The sequence below is a fragment of the Limanda limanda genome, chromosome 14 (assembly GCF_963576545.1).
Source record: "Limanda limanda chromosome 14, fLimLim1.1, whole genome shotgun sequence".
Taxonomy (NCBI): domain Eukaryota; kingdom Metazoa; phylum Chordata; class Actinopteri; order Pleuronectiformes; family Pleuronectidae; genus Limanda; species Limanda limanda.
In genome coordinates, this window is record NC_083649.1 from 22,015,287 (window position 1) to 22,028,833 (window position 13,547).

The 13,547-nt window shown below is 44.7% G+C and overlaps 1 protein-coding gene across 4 annotated transcripts; it reads left to right on the forward strand.

Moving 5' to 3' along the window:
- The first annotated feature begins 720 nt into the window (after positions 1-720).
- On the forward strand, positions 721-12,634 carry LOC133019306 (microfibril-associated glycoprotein 4-like). Of its 4 annotated transcripts, none has more exons than XM_061085730.1 (7): positions 721-860; positions 8,920-9,004; positions 10,747-10,905; positions 11,472-11,510; positions 11,582-11,678; positions 11,772-11,942; positions 12,232-12,634. In XM_061085730.1, the coding sequence occupies exons 2-7, from the start codon at positions 8,936-8,938 to the stop codon at positions 12,486-12,488; spliced, it is 792 nt and encodes a 263-aa protein (XP_060941713.1). In that variant the 5' UTR covers positions 721-860; positions 8,920-8,935; the 3' UTR covers positions 12,489-12,634. The 4 variants fall into 4 exon arrangements, with proteins under 4 accessions (XP_060941713.1, XP_060941714.1, XP_060941717.1 ...); XM_061085731.1 differs by having other exon boundaries at positions 8,923-9,004; XM_061085734.1 differs by lacking the exon at positions 721-860 and adding an exon at positions 867-944.
- Positions 12,635-13,547: the final 913 nt, after the last annotated feature.

The following is a 13,547-nucleotide window of genomic DNA, read 5'->3' on the forward strand; positions in this document are numbered from 1 at the left end:
GGTAACGAAGTATTTGTACTTCGTTACTTGACACCTCTGAACATACGTCACATACTACGTTATCCTGATTGGTTGTAAGTCTATCCAATTGAGCGAAGAGGCTTTTTTTTTCCTGGTTCGGTTGAAACACGCCCCATAATCACAGCCCAATGAAGCAGTATCACACTCATATTCTGACTAGAATTATGAGTATGACAACGTCAGGCTAGATAGCTCTATGAAGTCCATCATCAGATGTTCAAAAGGTCGTACAGGCGGTGGGTGTGCTGCCTGGCTGGTTACAGCCACTGGCCTGCAAACATTGTGTGTGCCGCAGATTACGCATGCCTGACAGTATTTTTGAGCAAAGGTAGAGAAACCTTTTGTAAAGCAATGTCCTGTGATCATAGGTAACATTCCCATTTTAGATGTATGATCTTTACCGTGATTTAACTTAGCATAATGGGGAAAGAAATTTTTTGGCAAACAGGGTTTGTTGTCAGGGCCACACCACACACCAGTTAGGAACATAGTACCAGAGGTCTTCCATAGGGAGATCTCAGGAGAAGTAACAGTTGACAGTACTACAGAGAGAGAGGAGGACATATCAAAAGTGATACATACTGTATTTGTATGAAAAAGAGGAATTGACATGTCAGATGTGAGTGTGACAGCCTGTTGTTTGAAAGAGGAAGTTTCTATTTTGCCAAAGGGCGTCAAAATCACGAGTTACACCGAATGCATATCTGGAGTCAGTGTAGACTGTGAGTGTTTTACCAGTAGCCAATTGCATACTTCCGTGCTGTCTGGGCTGAGAGGTGATGAGGAAGAGAACTCAAGACGGGAACATCGTTATCTGAACAAACAGAAAAACCAACACAGTAAGTACCAGAGACAAGGTCACGTCTAGAGGACCCATCTACATACAGAGTCAAGTCAGAGTTAGAAAGAGGTTCGTCAGAAAGGTAAGGTCGTGGTGAACACTGGACTTGAAGTTCAGCAACACAGTTGTGCTCTTCCCTGTTGTCAAAAAAAAACTAAAAAACATTGAATAAGTCGACAACCGAACAATGTTGGACACATTCAGAGAATCATCGGGAAAAGGAAAAAGCAGAGATTCATAAACGAGACAACAGAAAATCATATTCAAACCTTATGGGATGTTTGTCAAATTTACCTGTGCACAGGAGAGGTTTTGTGAAATTTTGCTTTAGTGTTGCTGTTGAGCTTTGAGAGAAAATATAGCGACTCATTTCAGGAGATGTGGGTAAATTGGACATCCTAACCACAGAATAAGCTGCACCAGAGTCGACCATGAAATTAAGTTTGTGATTGTTAACACACAGTTCGAGTTGAGGCATTTTCTTAAAAGCATCACTATTGTACTTAACATAAGAACAACAAAGTTGTGTGTGGTCTGGAGTGTGTGTGCGTGCTGTTAGTATTGACGCTTCTTCATTGCAGGAGCGTGTATGTATGTGTGTGTGATCTATGATCCTCGGCGGGTATTCGGATCGTCTCCTCCCCGTCTGCCCCCTCCTCACTTTCTGTATTTCAGTCAGCAGTGAAAGTTCTTGTCTCCCTGTCCTCTCGCCGTTGGGGGCAGTTCTTTGCCCAGTGTTCTTTTTGTCTGCAGATGAAACACTCATCTCTGGCAAGCGGGGGTCGTCGAGAGAAGCCTCTCCCGCGGCCACGTCTGTGACCGCGCCCCTCTCTTCCTGTTTCAGTGAAGTTGTTGGCTCGTAGTGAGGAAGCAGGCAATTCAGGAATGTCTGTTTCAGATGTGTTTCATAACCACCCGGTTGGTCAATCAGTTGCGGTGCAGCTGTGCTGGTCAAACAAGACAGTCTGACGAGTCAGATAGTCAGCGACTGACTCTTCGTTTGTTGGTAGAGTCTGGTCTTGTCACTGCATCATATTGAGGAGGGTTTTGTCGTTGAGGAGGAGTAAAGCAGGTGTTGAGGAGAGGACCGCCACAACCTGTAAATGGAGGATACATAGATCCATGTGATTTCTTTTCACCTTTCTCAGTTCCTTCAATCTTCTTCTCAATTTCTTCTTTAATTTTTTTACATTTTTTTTTCTATTTAAACGTTTGTTTTCTGTCCCTACGTTCTAATTCTTTTTCCCACATTTCAAGATATTTCTTATTATCTTCTGTCCTTCCACATTGTGACCTTTTTATGGGTTATTCTCTTAGGAGTTTAATTTTGTCTACACTGAATGACCCATTATGAGGAAAAACAAAGTCTCTTGACCATATTGGAAGAAATGTCACACTTTCCCGTCCCCACTCTTGCAATCATAGGTTCCACATTTTGAACCCTCTGGGTCCGGAAGTCCCTGACTTCCCTTGTTACCCATCCTATCAATAAAGTGTATGAAATCGTGCACATCTACAATTTCCCTTGAACACTCAATTTAAGACGCGGACGTCTCCACGAATCCTTTTCCGTTTTCTCCGGCAAAACGGGAACAATGCCTTCAACTAGGATGATTGCCATGAGGATGGGTCAGATAAACATCACTAACAACAATAATCAGGAGACAATGACTAATATACCCATTTCAAATAAAACCATGAACGTGTTATTTCCTATGTCTGTTTTATTTTCTATTTGAGAAATCCTCTAAGCAGCCATGGAAAATCGGTATTTCAACATCTCAGCAGATATAAGACGACCAAAGAGAGGTCTTTGGATCCTGTGAAGTTGGTCGTGGAAATTTATCATGCGATTTAAAATAATGAGGTCTGTCAATGTCAGACATGAGCCTGCTTTGCCTTGCAAAGGTCCTCAAATCTTGGGGCAATGTTTGACAAACATATCCTCAGGTCATCCTCGATCTGTGCGTGGTTGAGATATTTAGTTTTGAACGCAATCAGTCTTGAAAAGCCTGCCTCGAACAAATAAGTCGACGCGAAAAGGAGGATCATTTTTAAGGCTATGTCGCAAAGCTGAGGGTATTCCGGCATCAATGCTACCCAGAATGAAGAAAGAGGGGAGGTGGTTAACAGATGCTTTAGTCTACTGTCACTCTTCATCTCAATAAGCTGCTCTTGCAAGTCTATTGACAGCTCGTCTGCTGAGCAGAGAAATGGATCCCGAACCCAGGCGAATGAACGGTAGTCCTCTTTGAAATAGGACCCAAACTAATTCTTCAGCGCTAAAAGGTGATCAGCAGCTGATTGGAGGAGAGAGGAGAAATCAGTGCCACGTGCATCGGCAATGATGTCTGCAAGGCTGGGAAACATGTCGCAGTTTCGTGAACTGATGCGACCATGCCAGAGAGCATTTTTTTGCGTGAAGGCATTCACTCTATCAGCGAGGAGCAGAACTTTAGATTTGCGGCCTTGCAAAGACCGGTTAAGGCCATTCAGCCGGTCAAAAATATCCACCAAATAGGAGAGAGAGGCAAGCCACATGGCATCATCAAGGGGCTTTGCCAGATCTGTTTGACTTTCAGTCAAAAACAACTTTACCTCCTCTCGCAGCTCATACAGCCGTTGTAACACCCGCCCCCTGGAGAGCCAGCGAACTTCAGTGTGCAGCAACAGCTGTTCGTGCCCTGACCCCATCTCCTGGCAGAGGACCCCAAACAAACGGGAGTTTGGAAGTGGACAAGCTTTATTATGGTTAATTATTGACCCTTAACTGACCCTTTCATCTAAAGCGACTCACAATAAGTGCATCAACCACGAGGCAACAAACCCGGAACAACAAGAATTAAGAAAGTGCAATTTCTTTAAGAAATCCAAACTACAAAGTTCTATAAGTAACTGACATATAAGTGCTACTAAACTGTTAGTTTAAACTTTTATTCTAAGTGTATTCTGAAGAGGTGTGTCTTCAGTCTGGAGGAAGATGTGATGTTGTTGAGTGACAGCTGTCCCTCGCAGTGAGGTAGCAGCTGATTGGCCGATGCAGAGCGGAGCGGACGGGCTGGGGTGTAAGGTTTGACTATGTCCTGGATGTTGACTGTACCTGATCCGGTCACAGCACGGTACCAAGTCCTAGTGTTTTGAAACGGATGCAACTACTGGTCCAGGTACTGATATTGTGCAGCATGAATCTACAGGAATGTGTTGTTGCAGCAATGTTGGCAGTGAGGGAGAGATGACTGTTGAGTGTCACACCCAGGCTCACTGAACTAGTGAGCGACGTTAGAATAAACTAATTGTTGCGGTGGACATCTCTGCAGCGGTCTATCCGTTTGCAGTCACCAGATTGGTTAACTAATTATCACGGGAGGAAAAATCAGAGCACCTTCTTCTTTCTTGGTCTGGGAACACGAGACCGTTTATTAAGCGCATGCGCAACAGGTTACAAGTGCACGCAGGCACAACATGCTCCGTGACATCATTACCTGTGCTATATAACATGGCATTGCTCACTCAACACTCCCACTCAAAGACATGTGTATAGCTCTCTCTATAGTGGTAAATAAAAACCAAAAATACATAACTCCAAAATAAAACATTTTGTATACTGACAGTGTTCTAAAAACTTCAAAACTTTTTCATCTGCCAGTTCACATTTACATTCCAAACAAATACCCCTTGAAACTTTCAAACTTAGCCTTTGTCACTGGCTTGGTAAAGACATCAGCAACCATGTTTGCAGTAGGACAGTATTCTATAGATATCTTCCCTTCTGCGTGTGCAGACCGTACAAAGTGATACTATATATCTATGTGTTTGCTTCTCTGTCTGCATACTGGGTTCTTAGATAAAGCTATCGCCCCCTGGTTGTCCTCATATATCTTTACTGGTACATGCTGGCTACTATCTATTCCTCTAAGTAGTTGTACAAGGTACATGCTCTCTTGAGTAGTAGCTGCTAGTGCCATATACTCAGCTTCACAGGTGGATAATGCCACTGTTGGCTGCTTCCTACTCTTCCACGATATAACTGGACCATTCTCAGTTAAGCTGAAACAGTATCCACTTGTGCTCCTCCTATCATCCCTGTCGGCTGCCCAATCAGCATCACTATATCCCTCCAGCTGTAGTGGGCTTTCCTCACATTTCTGGTAGTGTAGTTCTTGGTCTATAGTACCCTTTAAATACCTCAGTAGGTGTTTTGCTGTAGCCCAATGCTGTTGCTTTGGTTCTGCTAGGTATTGAGATAGTTTGCTAACAACCCAGCTCAGGTCAGGTCTGGTACATGTCATAATGTATATCAAGCTACCTATTATCTCTCTATATCCTGTTGAATCAATAACCTCACCCTCACTGTCAAAGTTTAACTTTTGCTCACATGGGGTGGATCTGGGTTTGCATTCAGACATTCCAAATTTGGTTAATATCTTCTCTATGTGTCTCTTTTGAGTCATTTTGATCTCTCCCTCACTCTGTCTGAAATCGATACCCAGGAAGTGTTTAAGTGGACCCATATCTTTCATCTTAAACCTTCTCTTCAACATTTCTTTTACATCACTGAGTAAGGTGTTGTTACTCGCTGCTATGATTAAGTCATCTACCCATACTAACAGAATCACTTTCTCATTCTCAGATTTTCTGCTGTAGACACAATGATCAGCATCATTTTGCACAAAACCATTCCCTGTAAGATGATCATGGAGTAACTTGTTCCAGTTACGTCCGGACTGTTTTAAACCATACAATGACTTGTTGAGTTTACACACTAAGTGTTCCCCTGTGTTTGACTTGATTTCAAAACCTTCCGGTTGCTCCATAAATACCTCACAGTCCATTGGAGCATGGAGGTAAGCAGTTTTCACATCCATTTGATGTAGGGTGAGATCCTCCTGTACAGCCACCTGCATTAATGCTCGCACAGAGGTCATGTTGGCTGTCGGTGAAAAAGTCTCTTTATAGTCGATCCCTTCCACTTGACCATACCCCTTTGCGACATATCTGGCTTTACAAGTCTCAGATCCATCTGGGCTCTCTTTCACTGCATATACCCAGCGACCTCCCACTGCTTGTTTGCCTCTTGGCAGTAGGGTCAGAGTGAAAGTGTCATTCTCTGTCAAAGAGTTCATCTCCTCTTTCATCGCGTCAGCCCACATTTTTTACTTCTTAGAGTCCATTGCCTCTTTAAGTGTTTTAGGTACATCATAAGCCACTCTGTAGAAATAATCTACATTTTCACATTCGTCATTTTTACAATCAGCTTTACACTGGTACCCCTTTAAGTAGTCTGGAGCCTTTCTCTGTCTCGTAGGATATCTCCTTTCTCCCTCTTCTTTCTGAGTACTATCTGTCTGGGTCGGACCTGCCTCATCAGTCTCCTCAACATTGGACTCTTTACTTTCCTTAGGCTGTCCCTGACCCTGGTTGACTATCTGCTGTGGTGTATCTTCATGACTCTCAGTGTCATTCCCCATGTCACAATCTGTCTGAGTCTGGCTCTCTGCGCTACCTTTGGTGATGAATTTCACCAGCCTATGTTTTAGGACTTTTCCTGTCTCAGGATAGTACACGTTATATGCTGGACTATATTTGTCATAGCCTACAAGGATCGCCTTTTCGCATCTAGAGTCCAGCTTTTTCTTATCCTGCTTATATACGTAGCATTCAGAGCCAAATATTTTCATGTTGGATAGGTTAGGTGTTTTTCCTGTGAAAACACAGTAAGGTGTCTGCTCTAGCCGCTTACTGAAGCACCTGTTGCGGATTTGAGCTGCTGTCTGTACAGCATATGTCCACAATTTCTTTGGGAGGTTACTCTCCAATAGCATGCATCGAGACATCTCAAATAATGTTCTCCAACCTCTTTCGGCAGTTCCATTCTGATGGGGTGAGTAGGGTGCACTCTTCTCATGCCTTATCCCTTTACTCCTAAGTAAACACTGGAACTCCTGCCCGGTAAACTCTGTGCCGTTATCAGATCTTATGCACTTTATTTTTCCATATGGAGCTACATCTGCTATGAATTTTTCTGTAGCTTTTGTCGTGTCACTCTTTGCTTTAATAAAATATGGAAAAATCATCCCACTGTAATCATCAGTAAATGCTATCGCATATCTGTATCCGTCTTTATCTGCTGGATCTATAGGACCGCATAGGTCTGTGTGTACTAGCTCTAATACGGTTGTAGCTTTAGCGTCTGCCTGTCTGTTTCTGCTTTGTGTAAACTTTCCCTGTGTGCATATTTCACAGTTTTGATTGGACTTGTCATGTTTCCCTTTAATAGACATCCCTTCAACCACCTTTTCTAATTTTGCAACATCCTCAAAATTGCAATGACCTAGTATCCTATGCCACGTTTGAATGTCATGACAACCATACACTTCATCAACATTTTCATTCTCCACTGTGCTAAGGTAATACAACTTACCATACACATCCATTTTAAACTTAGTACCTTCCCTGTGGACCAGCCAGTCATTACCGTCCTTGAAGCGGACCTCAGCTCCGTTGGCTGTTGCTGCTTTGACTGAAAAGATGTTTTGTGGAAACGAGGGGATGTAGAGTGCTTGCTTTAGCCTCGTTTTCACTTGTCGTCCCTCGCTGTCCAGCAAGTAAACTTCGGCGTCTCCCCTCATCCTCGCCATCCCGCTCACCTTGGATCCGTCAGCAAGCTCGATCATGTGGTCCTCGGGTCTGAAGCTCTTGTCAACTGTTATGAACTTCGTGGCGTCGTTGATCATGTGTGTTGTCGCTCCGCAGTCGACCATGAGACCCTTCTTGTTTCCTCTTTGTGTGGGACAGTCACTCATCCTGAAGAAACAGAAAGATGTGGGCTCTGCCTCCGTCTCTCCATCAGCTTTCTTCACATGGTCACGGCCTCGTCCCCGGCCGCGTCCCCTTCCTCGCTGTGGCGCGTCCCATCTTCGTTCCTCTCTTCTCACCTGGTATTCGTCAGGACATATCCTGGCCATGTGTCCCTTTTTGCCGCACGTGTAACACTCGACATCAGCCAGGTCCATTTTCTTTCCTCTTCCTCGTCCTCGTGACCTCGTTGCTCCGCTCATCCTCATCACGTTGTCTTCTTCAACATTCACGTCACTCTTCCCATATTTTTCAGTACTCTTGTAACTCCGCAGTTTTGTTTTAAACTCGCCGAACGTTACAGTGTCATTTGTCTGGGTGATGTGCACGACGAATGGCTTGTATGATTCAGGTAGCCCCTTTACCACCATAGCTATCTGAAGCCCGTCACTTATTTGCTCGTCTGCTCTTCTCAATGACGTGAATATTGTCTCTGCTCGAATAATATAGTCCGTGACAGTTTCATTGCTGGCCTTCTGGAGCGAGGAAAGTTCACAATATAAACTCACCACACGGGGTTTATCCTTTCCCGCATAGTGCTAGCGGAGAATATTCAGTGCTTTTCTCCCGTCACGTCTCGCGTCCCTCATCACCAGCGATAAGCTCTTGTTGTCCAGACATTGCACCAGCTCTGCATATGCCTCACCGTTCTTCGTCTCATCTTCGGCGAGAGCATCGTCGTCATCCTCATCTATCCGCGGGTCCTCCAGGATAACTTCTCTGAGGTGACGCAACTCCATGTGCGCGAGGAACCTCGTCTCCCAGAGTTCATAACTTTTCTCATCACCGTCGAATAAAAGTCTGAACCACCTCTGGCCTGTTTGACTGGGCCCATAACCTGTTGCGGTGGACATCTCTGCAGCGGTCTATCCGTTTGCAGTCACCAGATTGGTTAACTAATTATCACGGGAGGAAAAATCAGAGCACCTTCTTCTTTCTTGGTCTGGGAACACGAGACCGTTTATTAAGCGCATGCGCAACAGGTTACAAGTGCACGCAGGCACAACATGCTCCGTGACATCATTACCTGTGCTATATAACATGGCATTGCTCACTCAACACTAATATGTGGTGGGTTGTTTACATATGAGACTATATATTGTGAACTCACCTGTGAGTTTGACTCACAGGTGAGTTCACACAGGTGAGGTGAGACAGGTGAGTTCACTCATTGGTTGACTGTGTTTTTGTTTTATTTTCAGCAGAAATCTGTTCATCATGGAAGTTTCCTGGAAGCTGGTGAAAGGAGATGTCAGGCCGCAGCTGATGCATCAAGGAGACCAGAAGGTGAAACAATATACAAACACCAACAGAGCAACATGAGCAACTCACTACGTTTACATGATGGCATAAACCCGATTTCGGCTGAAGCCCGGTTTCTCTATCCATGGGGGGTTAACTGCTCTATCTCAGGGTACATGGCACTGAGAAATCCGACTCTTGTCCGAAAGCATTTCATACCCCGCTACGATAGGTGGCGCTGTTTTCATTACAGCTAGTGGTGACTACCAACAAAAAACAACAACAGCCTTCAACTCAGCATGCGAGAAAGATGACGAACGGAGAGCAAGGTGAAGCTACGTCCCTCTACATGATGTTGTGCATGTTTACTCTAGGAGTACTGCGAATGCAAACGGCGCATTTGATTAGAATGGTCCGGGTCACGGCCAGGGAGGGGGGGCAGGATCTCAAGCATGCGCAAAGACGTCATCTCCAGTTGTTGTCTAGCTTCCAGAGTTACATGCGCGCGTTGTCCGATATACAGCCAAATCCGATCTACTTATCTGGGGGTGGTTATCCGACTTCAGTCGGACACAAGAAATCTAGATTTGTGGAGTTACATGACATGGATCTTCGAATGAAACCCGACAACGCCAGAAATCGAGTTTCAATCGGACACATGTAACCGCAGTGACTGTCTCCACCAGGGCCAGCCCTGGCAATGTTGGAGCCCAAAGCGAGATTTCAGATTGGCTCCCCCCAACATACACACATAAACTGTCATGCACCAGCAGGGTGATTCTTACCTCTATATTGTTCTTTCTTGTCCTTTTCTACTTCGAGGCGCTTTCTGAATTGTGCACCTGATAATTACATTTTTTTTAAAATGTATCTTTGACTCTTACACAGCAGCGTGTAAGTCAGGGGCACACCTGAGGTGGAGGTGCCAATTCTCGTGGGAGCAGCCGCCTGGCTGTTCACACAGGAAGCGCATTTCTCTGCGCTGGTTCAGGGGTAAATGATGATGGTTTTCACAGGTGCCTGCCCCAAGCAAGCCTGTAGCCGCCAACCCCCGGGGTGCGTCCCCCGTGTGACGTTAATGTATTGTTTTACATCTCATGTGTCACGTCATGATAAATCAGTCTCTTGTGCCACCCTCTCTGCATTTTGCGCCCTAGGCAACCGCCTATGTTGCCTGTACCAGGTGCCGCCCCTGGTCTCCTCCAAGTCTGAAGATGTCTCCCACAGCCTCCCAGTATATCTCCCTCACCCTGCGTCACCCATTCCAACAGCACATCCATGAATGTCCCTCTCTCTGTTTCATGGAGGTGTTTGCATCCTATTGGACAGTTCAGTCTAAAGTGTGTGTTCATGAATCACATTGTGTCCTCACGTCTGGTGAAATACACAAAGAGTTGGTGTCTCTCTCTGGAGCCTCTGAGTTAGAGTGACCGTGAAGAAACTACAATGTCCTGTTGGTCCTTTATCTATAACCTGACCTGGGTTCTGCTTACGGAGAGAAGGAGGATCTTTGGAGCTAGACAGGCTCTATTCTCCTGTACAGATAGAATATACACTACACATAATAAAATTCCTCAACACTGATGATGAAGGTGAGTGAACAGATTATTTCTCCTCAATTCTAATGTTTCAAAGGTGGCTCTGAATAGACAAGTTTTAATCTGAGCCACTTGGCTTTGGGGACAAACTATGTGGATCTTTATCTTGATAAGCTCCACCTCTGTTGACTGTGACCACGCCCCCATGACTCAAGAGGTCAAAGTATTGAAACATCTGTTCTGTTCCAGCTGTTTCAAGTCGTCCTCCTCCTCCTCTTGGCTCCAGCGTTGATCAGCTGCCATGTCGCCCAATATCCGACTGACTGCAGCTACACCAATGAAGTCGGAGATCACCACCAGAGCGGCCCCTACTCAATCTACCCTGCAGGAGAGAACCTCAAAGTCGAAGTACGTTCACTTGCGTTTCATTATTGGACAGAAACATGTTAACCCCTCATACATAGAATCATTAAAGCAACATGTCACCGATACTGATCAACAGCACCCCCTGCAGCCACATGAGGGGATTGATGCTGTCTCGAATTCTTCATATTTCAAAGTTTCCCGCTGAATATTGGAGATAAACTCTGGTTTTGAATGATTTCAGAGTCTTTTTAGCTGATCTCAGTTCAGCTTCACTCTTCAACTGGAGCTGATTGTGACAGTTGAAGCTGTGAATCTCAGTTAGTTCTTCTCACAGGAGATGGAACCCACTCACCAGAGTTACAGAGAACAGACGTTCAGGGAGTGGAGGAGGAAACTTTCTCACGTTCACACTCACACATCAGACTCACTTTCATCAAGCTGCTGGTTTCTGGAGGAAACTTTTAAAAGAAGTAGATTTGATTCTTGCCATGATCACTACTATCAGATGAATATCTGGGCTTCTATTGGTCAGTGTCACCTAATGTGTTGAAAGTGAAAAAGACCTGAATGAAACATTTGAGTTGATCACATGTATTGATGTGTTGCAGGTGTACTGTCAGATGAGTCCAGACCAACGAGCCTGGACAGTGAGTATTTTTATTGACTTTCAATAAGCGTCAAATCAGTGAGACTCATATTCCACTGTTTACCTGCTCAGGTGATTCAGACCAGGATGGATGGAACCGTCAACTTCTACCGGCCCTGGATTCAGTACAAGGTCGGCTTTGGTTCGGTGAAGGGAGAACACTGGCTCGGTGAGAAGTGGAACCACAGGAACAGCTGAGAACCTTACTGTTAATACACAACCCTTTTCAACTGTGTGTGTTTGTCTGTGTGTGTGGTAACAGGTCTGGACAACCTCCACTATCTTACCTCAGGACCCACGAAGTTTGAGTTACAGGTGGACATGGAGGACTTTGAGGGAAATAAAGCGTCCGCTCATTACGGGTTGTTCTCCGTCGACTCTGAGTGTAACGGATACAACTTGACTGTGTCTGGATTCACAGATAAAGGAGCAGGTAAGTGTGTGTGTGTGTGTGTGTGTGAAACATTTTGCATGAATCTTCTTTCATTCTTGAAAATAAAAATGTTTTTCAGTTCTTGTTCTTTTGTTGAGTCAAAAGAAAACTATTTAAAATCTTTTCCATGGACACTCCTCCTGAGAGACGGCATTGAACCGACAGAGACAGATAGAGACAGACAGAGGCAGACAGAGACATGTTTCCTTCAGACAAATCCCTCGTTTATTACAGATATTTTCAGTCTATAACACTGTGTGTTCTCTGTGTCCTCTCTGTGTCTCTGTAGGAGACTCCATGAGCTACCACAATGGCATGATGTTCTCCACCTTTGACAAAGACCAGGACATGTGGCCTGAGAACTGTGCCGCACACTTCATGGGAGGTTTCTGGTACGACAAATGTCACCTAGCAAACCCTAATGGGGTTTATCGCTGGGGGAAGGAGAAGACTCCCTTTGCTGTTGGAGTTTCATGGCACACTTGGAAAACCACCTATGACTACTCTGTGAAGTCCATCGTCATGAAGGTCCGTCCTGTGTATTGAGTAACTTTCCAGGAGCAGCAGCAGACCAGATGTTGATCTGTCTCAACATCTGTCGCTTTCATCAGTTAAAGTCAAATAATCACACGTTTGAACCCTGATGTCAATCATCGCCTGCTGCATTTCCTCAATAAACGAGTTGCAAAATATCTGATGTGACCTGATGTCTTTGTCTCATGTATCTTTTCATTTATTTCATGTGTTGTCATATGTCTCATGTCGCTCCTCCATTTGTTGCTCTTGCACTTTCTTCCGTCTGCTAACTCCACTGAGTGGGTCTCTGGCTGGAACGAGTTGTCGAAGCTCTGGAACTTGTTGATGTAATTCACGATGTGGGAAGTCGACCCCGCATCCACCATGATGTCTATCATTTTCACATTACCTGTTGGTCTATCACTCTGAACATATTTGGCCATGAAGAGGTGGTCTTGGTCGCCACCTTGCTCCTCTGCAACTTTTCTGACACCATCTTGTCCCCCCTTTTTCTTTCAAAGTGATTCTGCATGCAAATTGTTCTTACAGTAATTGCACCACACTTTTCTGTAACACTTTCTCGCATTGTGTCCCTTTATTCCACACTTGAAGAAAGTAATGTTGGCATCTTCTTTTCTGTTACTATGTGGCTTGCTGTGGCCTCCGCCCTGTCTTGTATAAGTTTTCATCACATTATCTGTAGTTGGTTCTGTCATTTTCATTTTCTCTGATTCCTCATAGACTCGTAGTCTTCTTTTGAAGTCTGCAAACATAACGCTATCTTCATTTTGCGTCACATGGACGGCTAGCGGCTTGAACGAGTCTGGTAGCCTGCTTAGCGTCATGGCCGCGATCAGTCCATCACTCATGGTCTCTCCTGCCTCTCTTAATGCTGTAATGATGTTCTCTGCTCTTATTAAATAGTCAGTAACAGTCTCGCTGTCTGCCATACGAAGCTTGGCTAATGATGTGTACATATTTATAATCAGTGGTTTGCGATTCCCTGAATAAGTTCTTTAAGTATACGCAGGGCTTTCCTGCCATCATCAGTAGCCTTGTGTCTGATTGGCGATAGGCTTTTATCGTCTA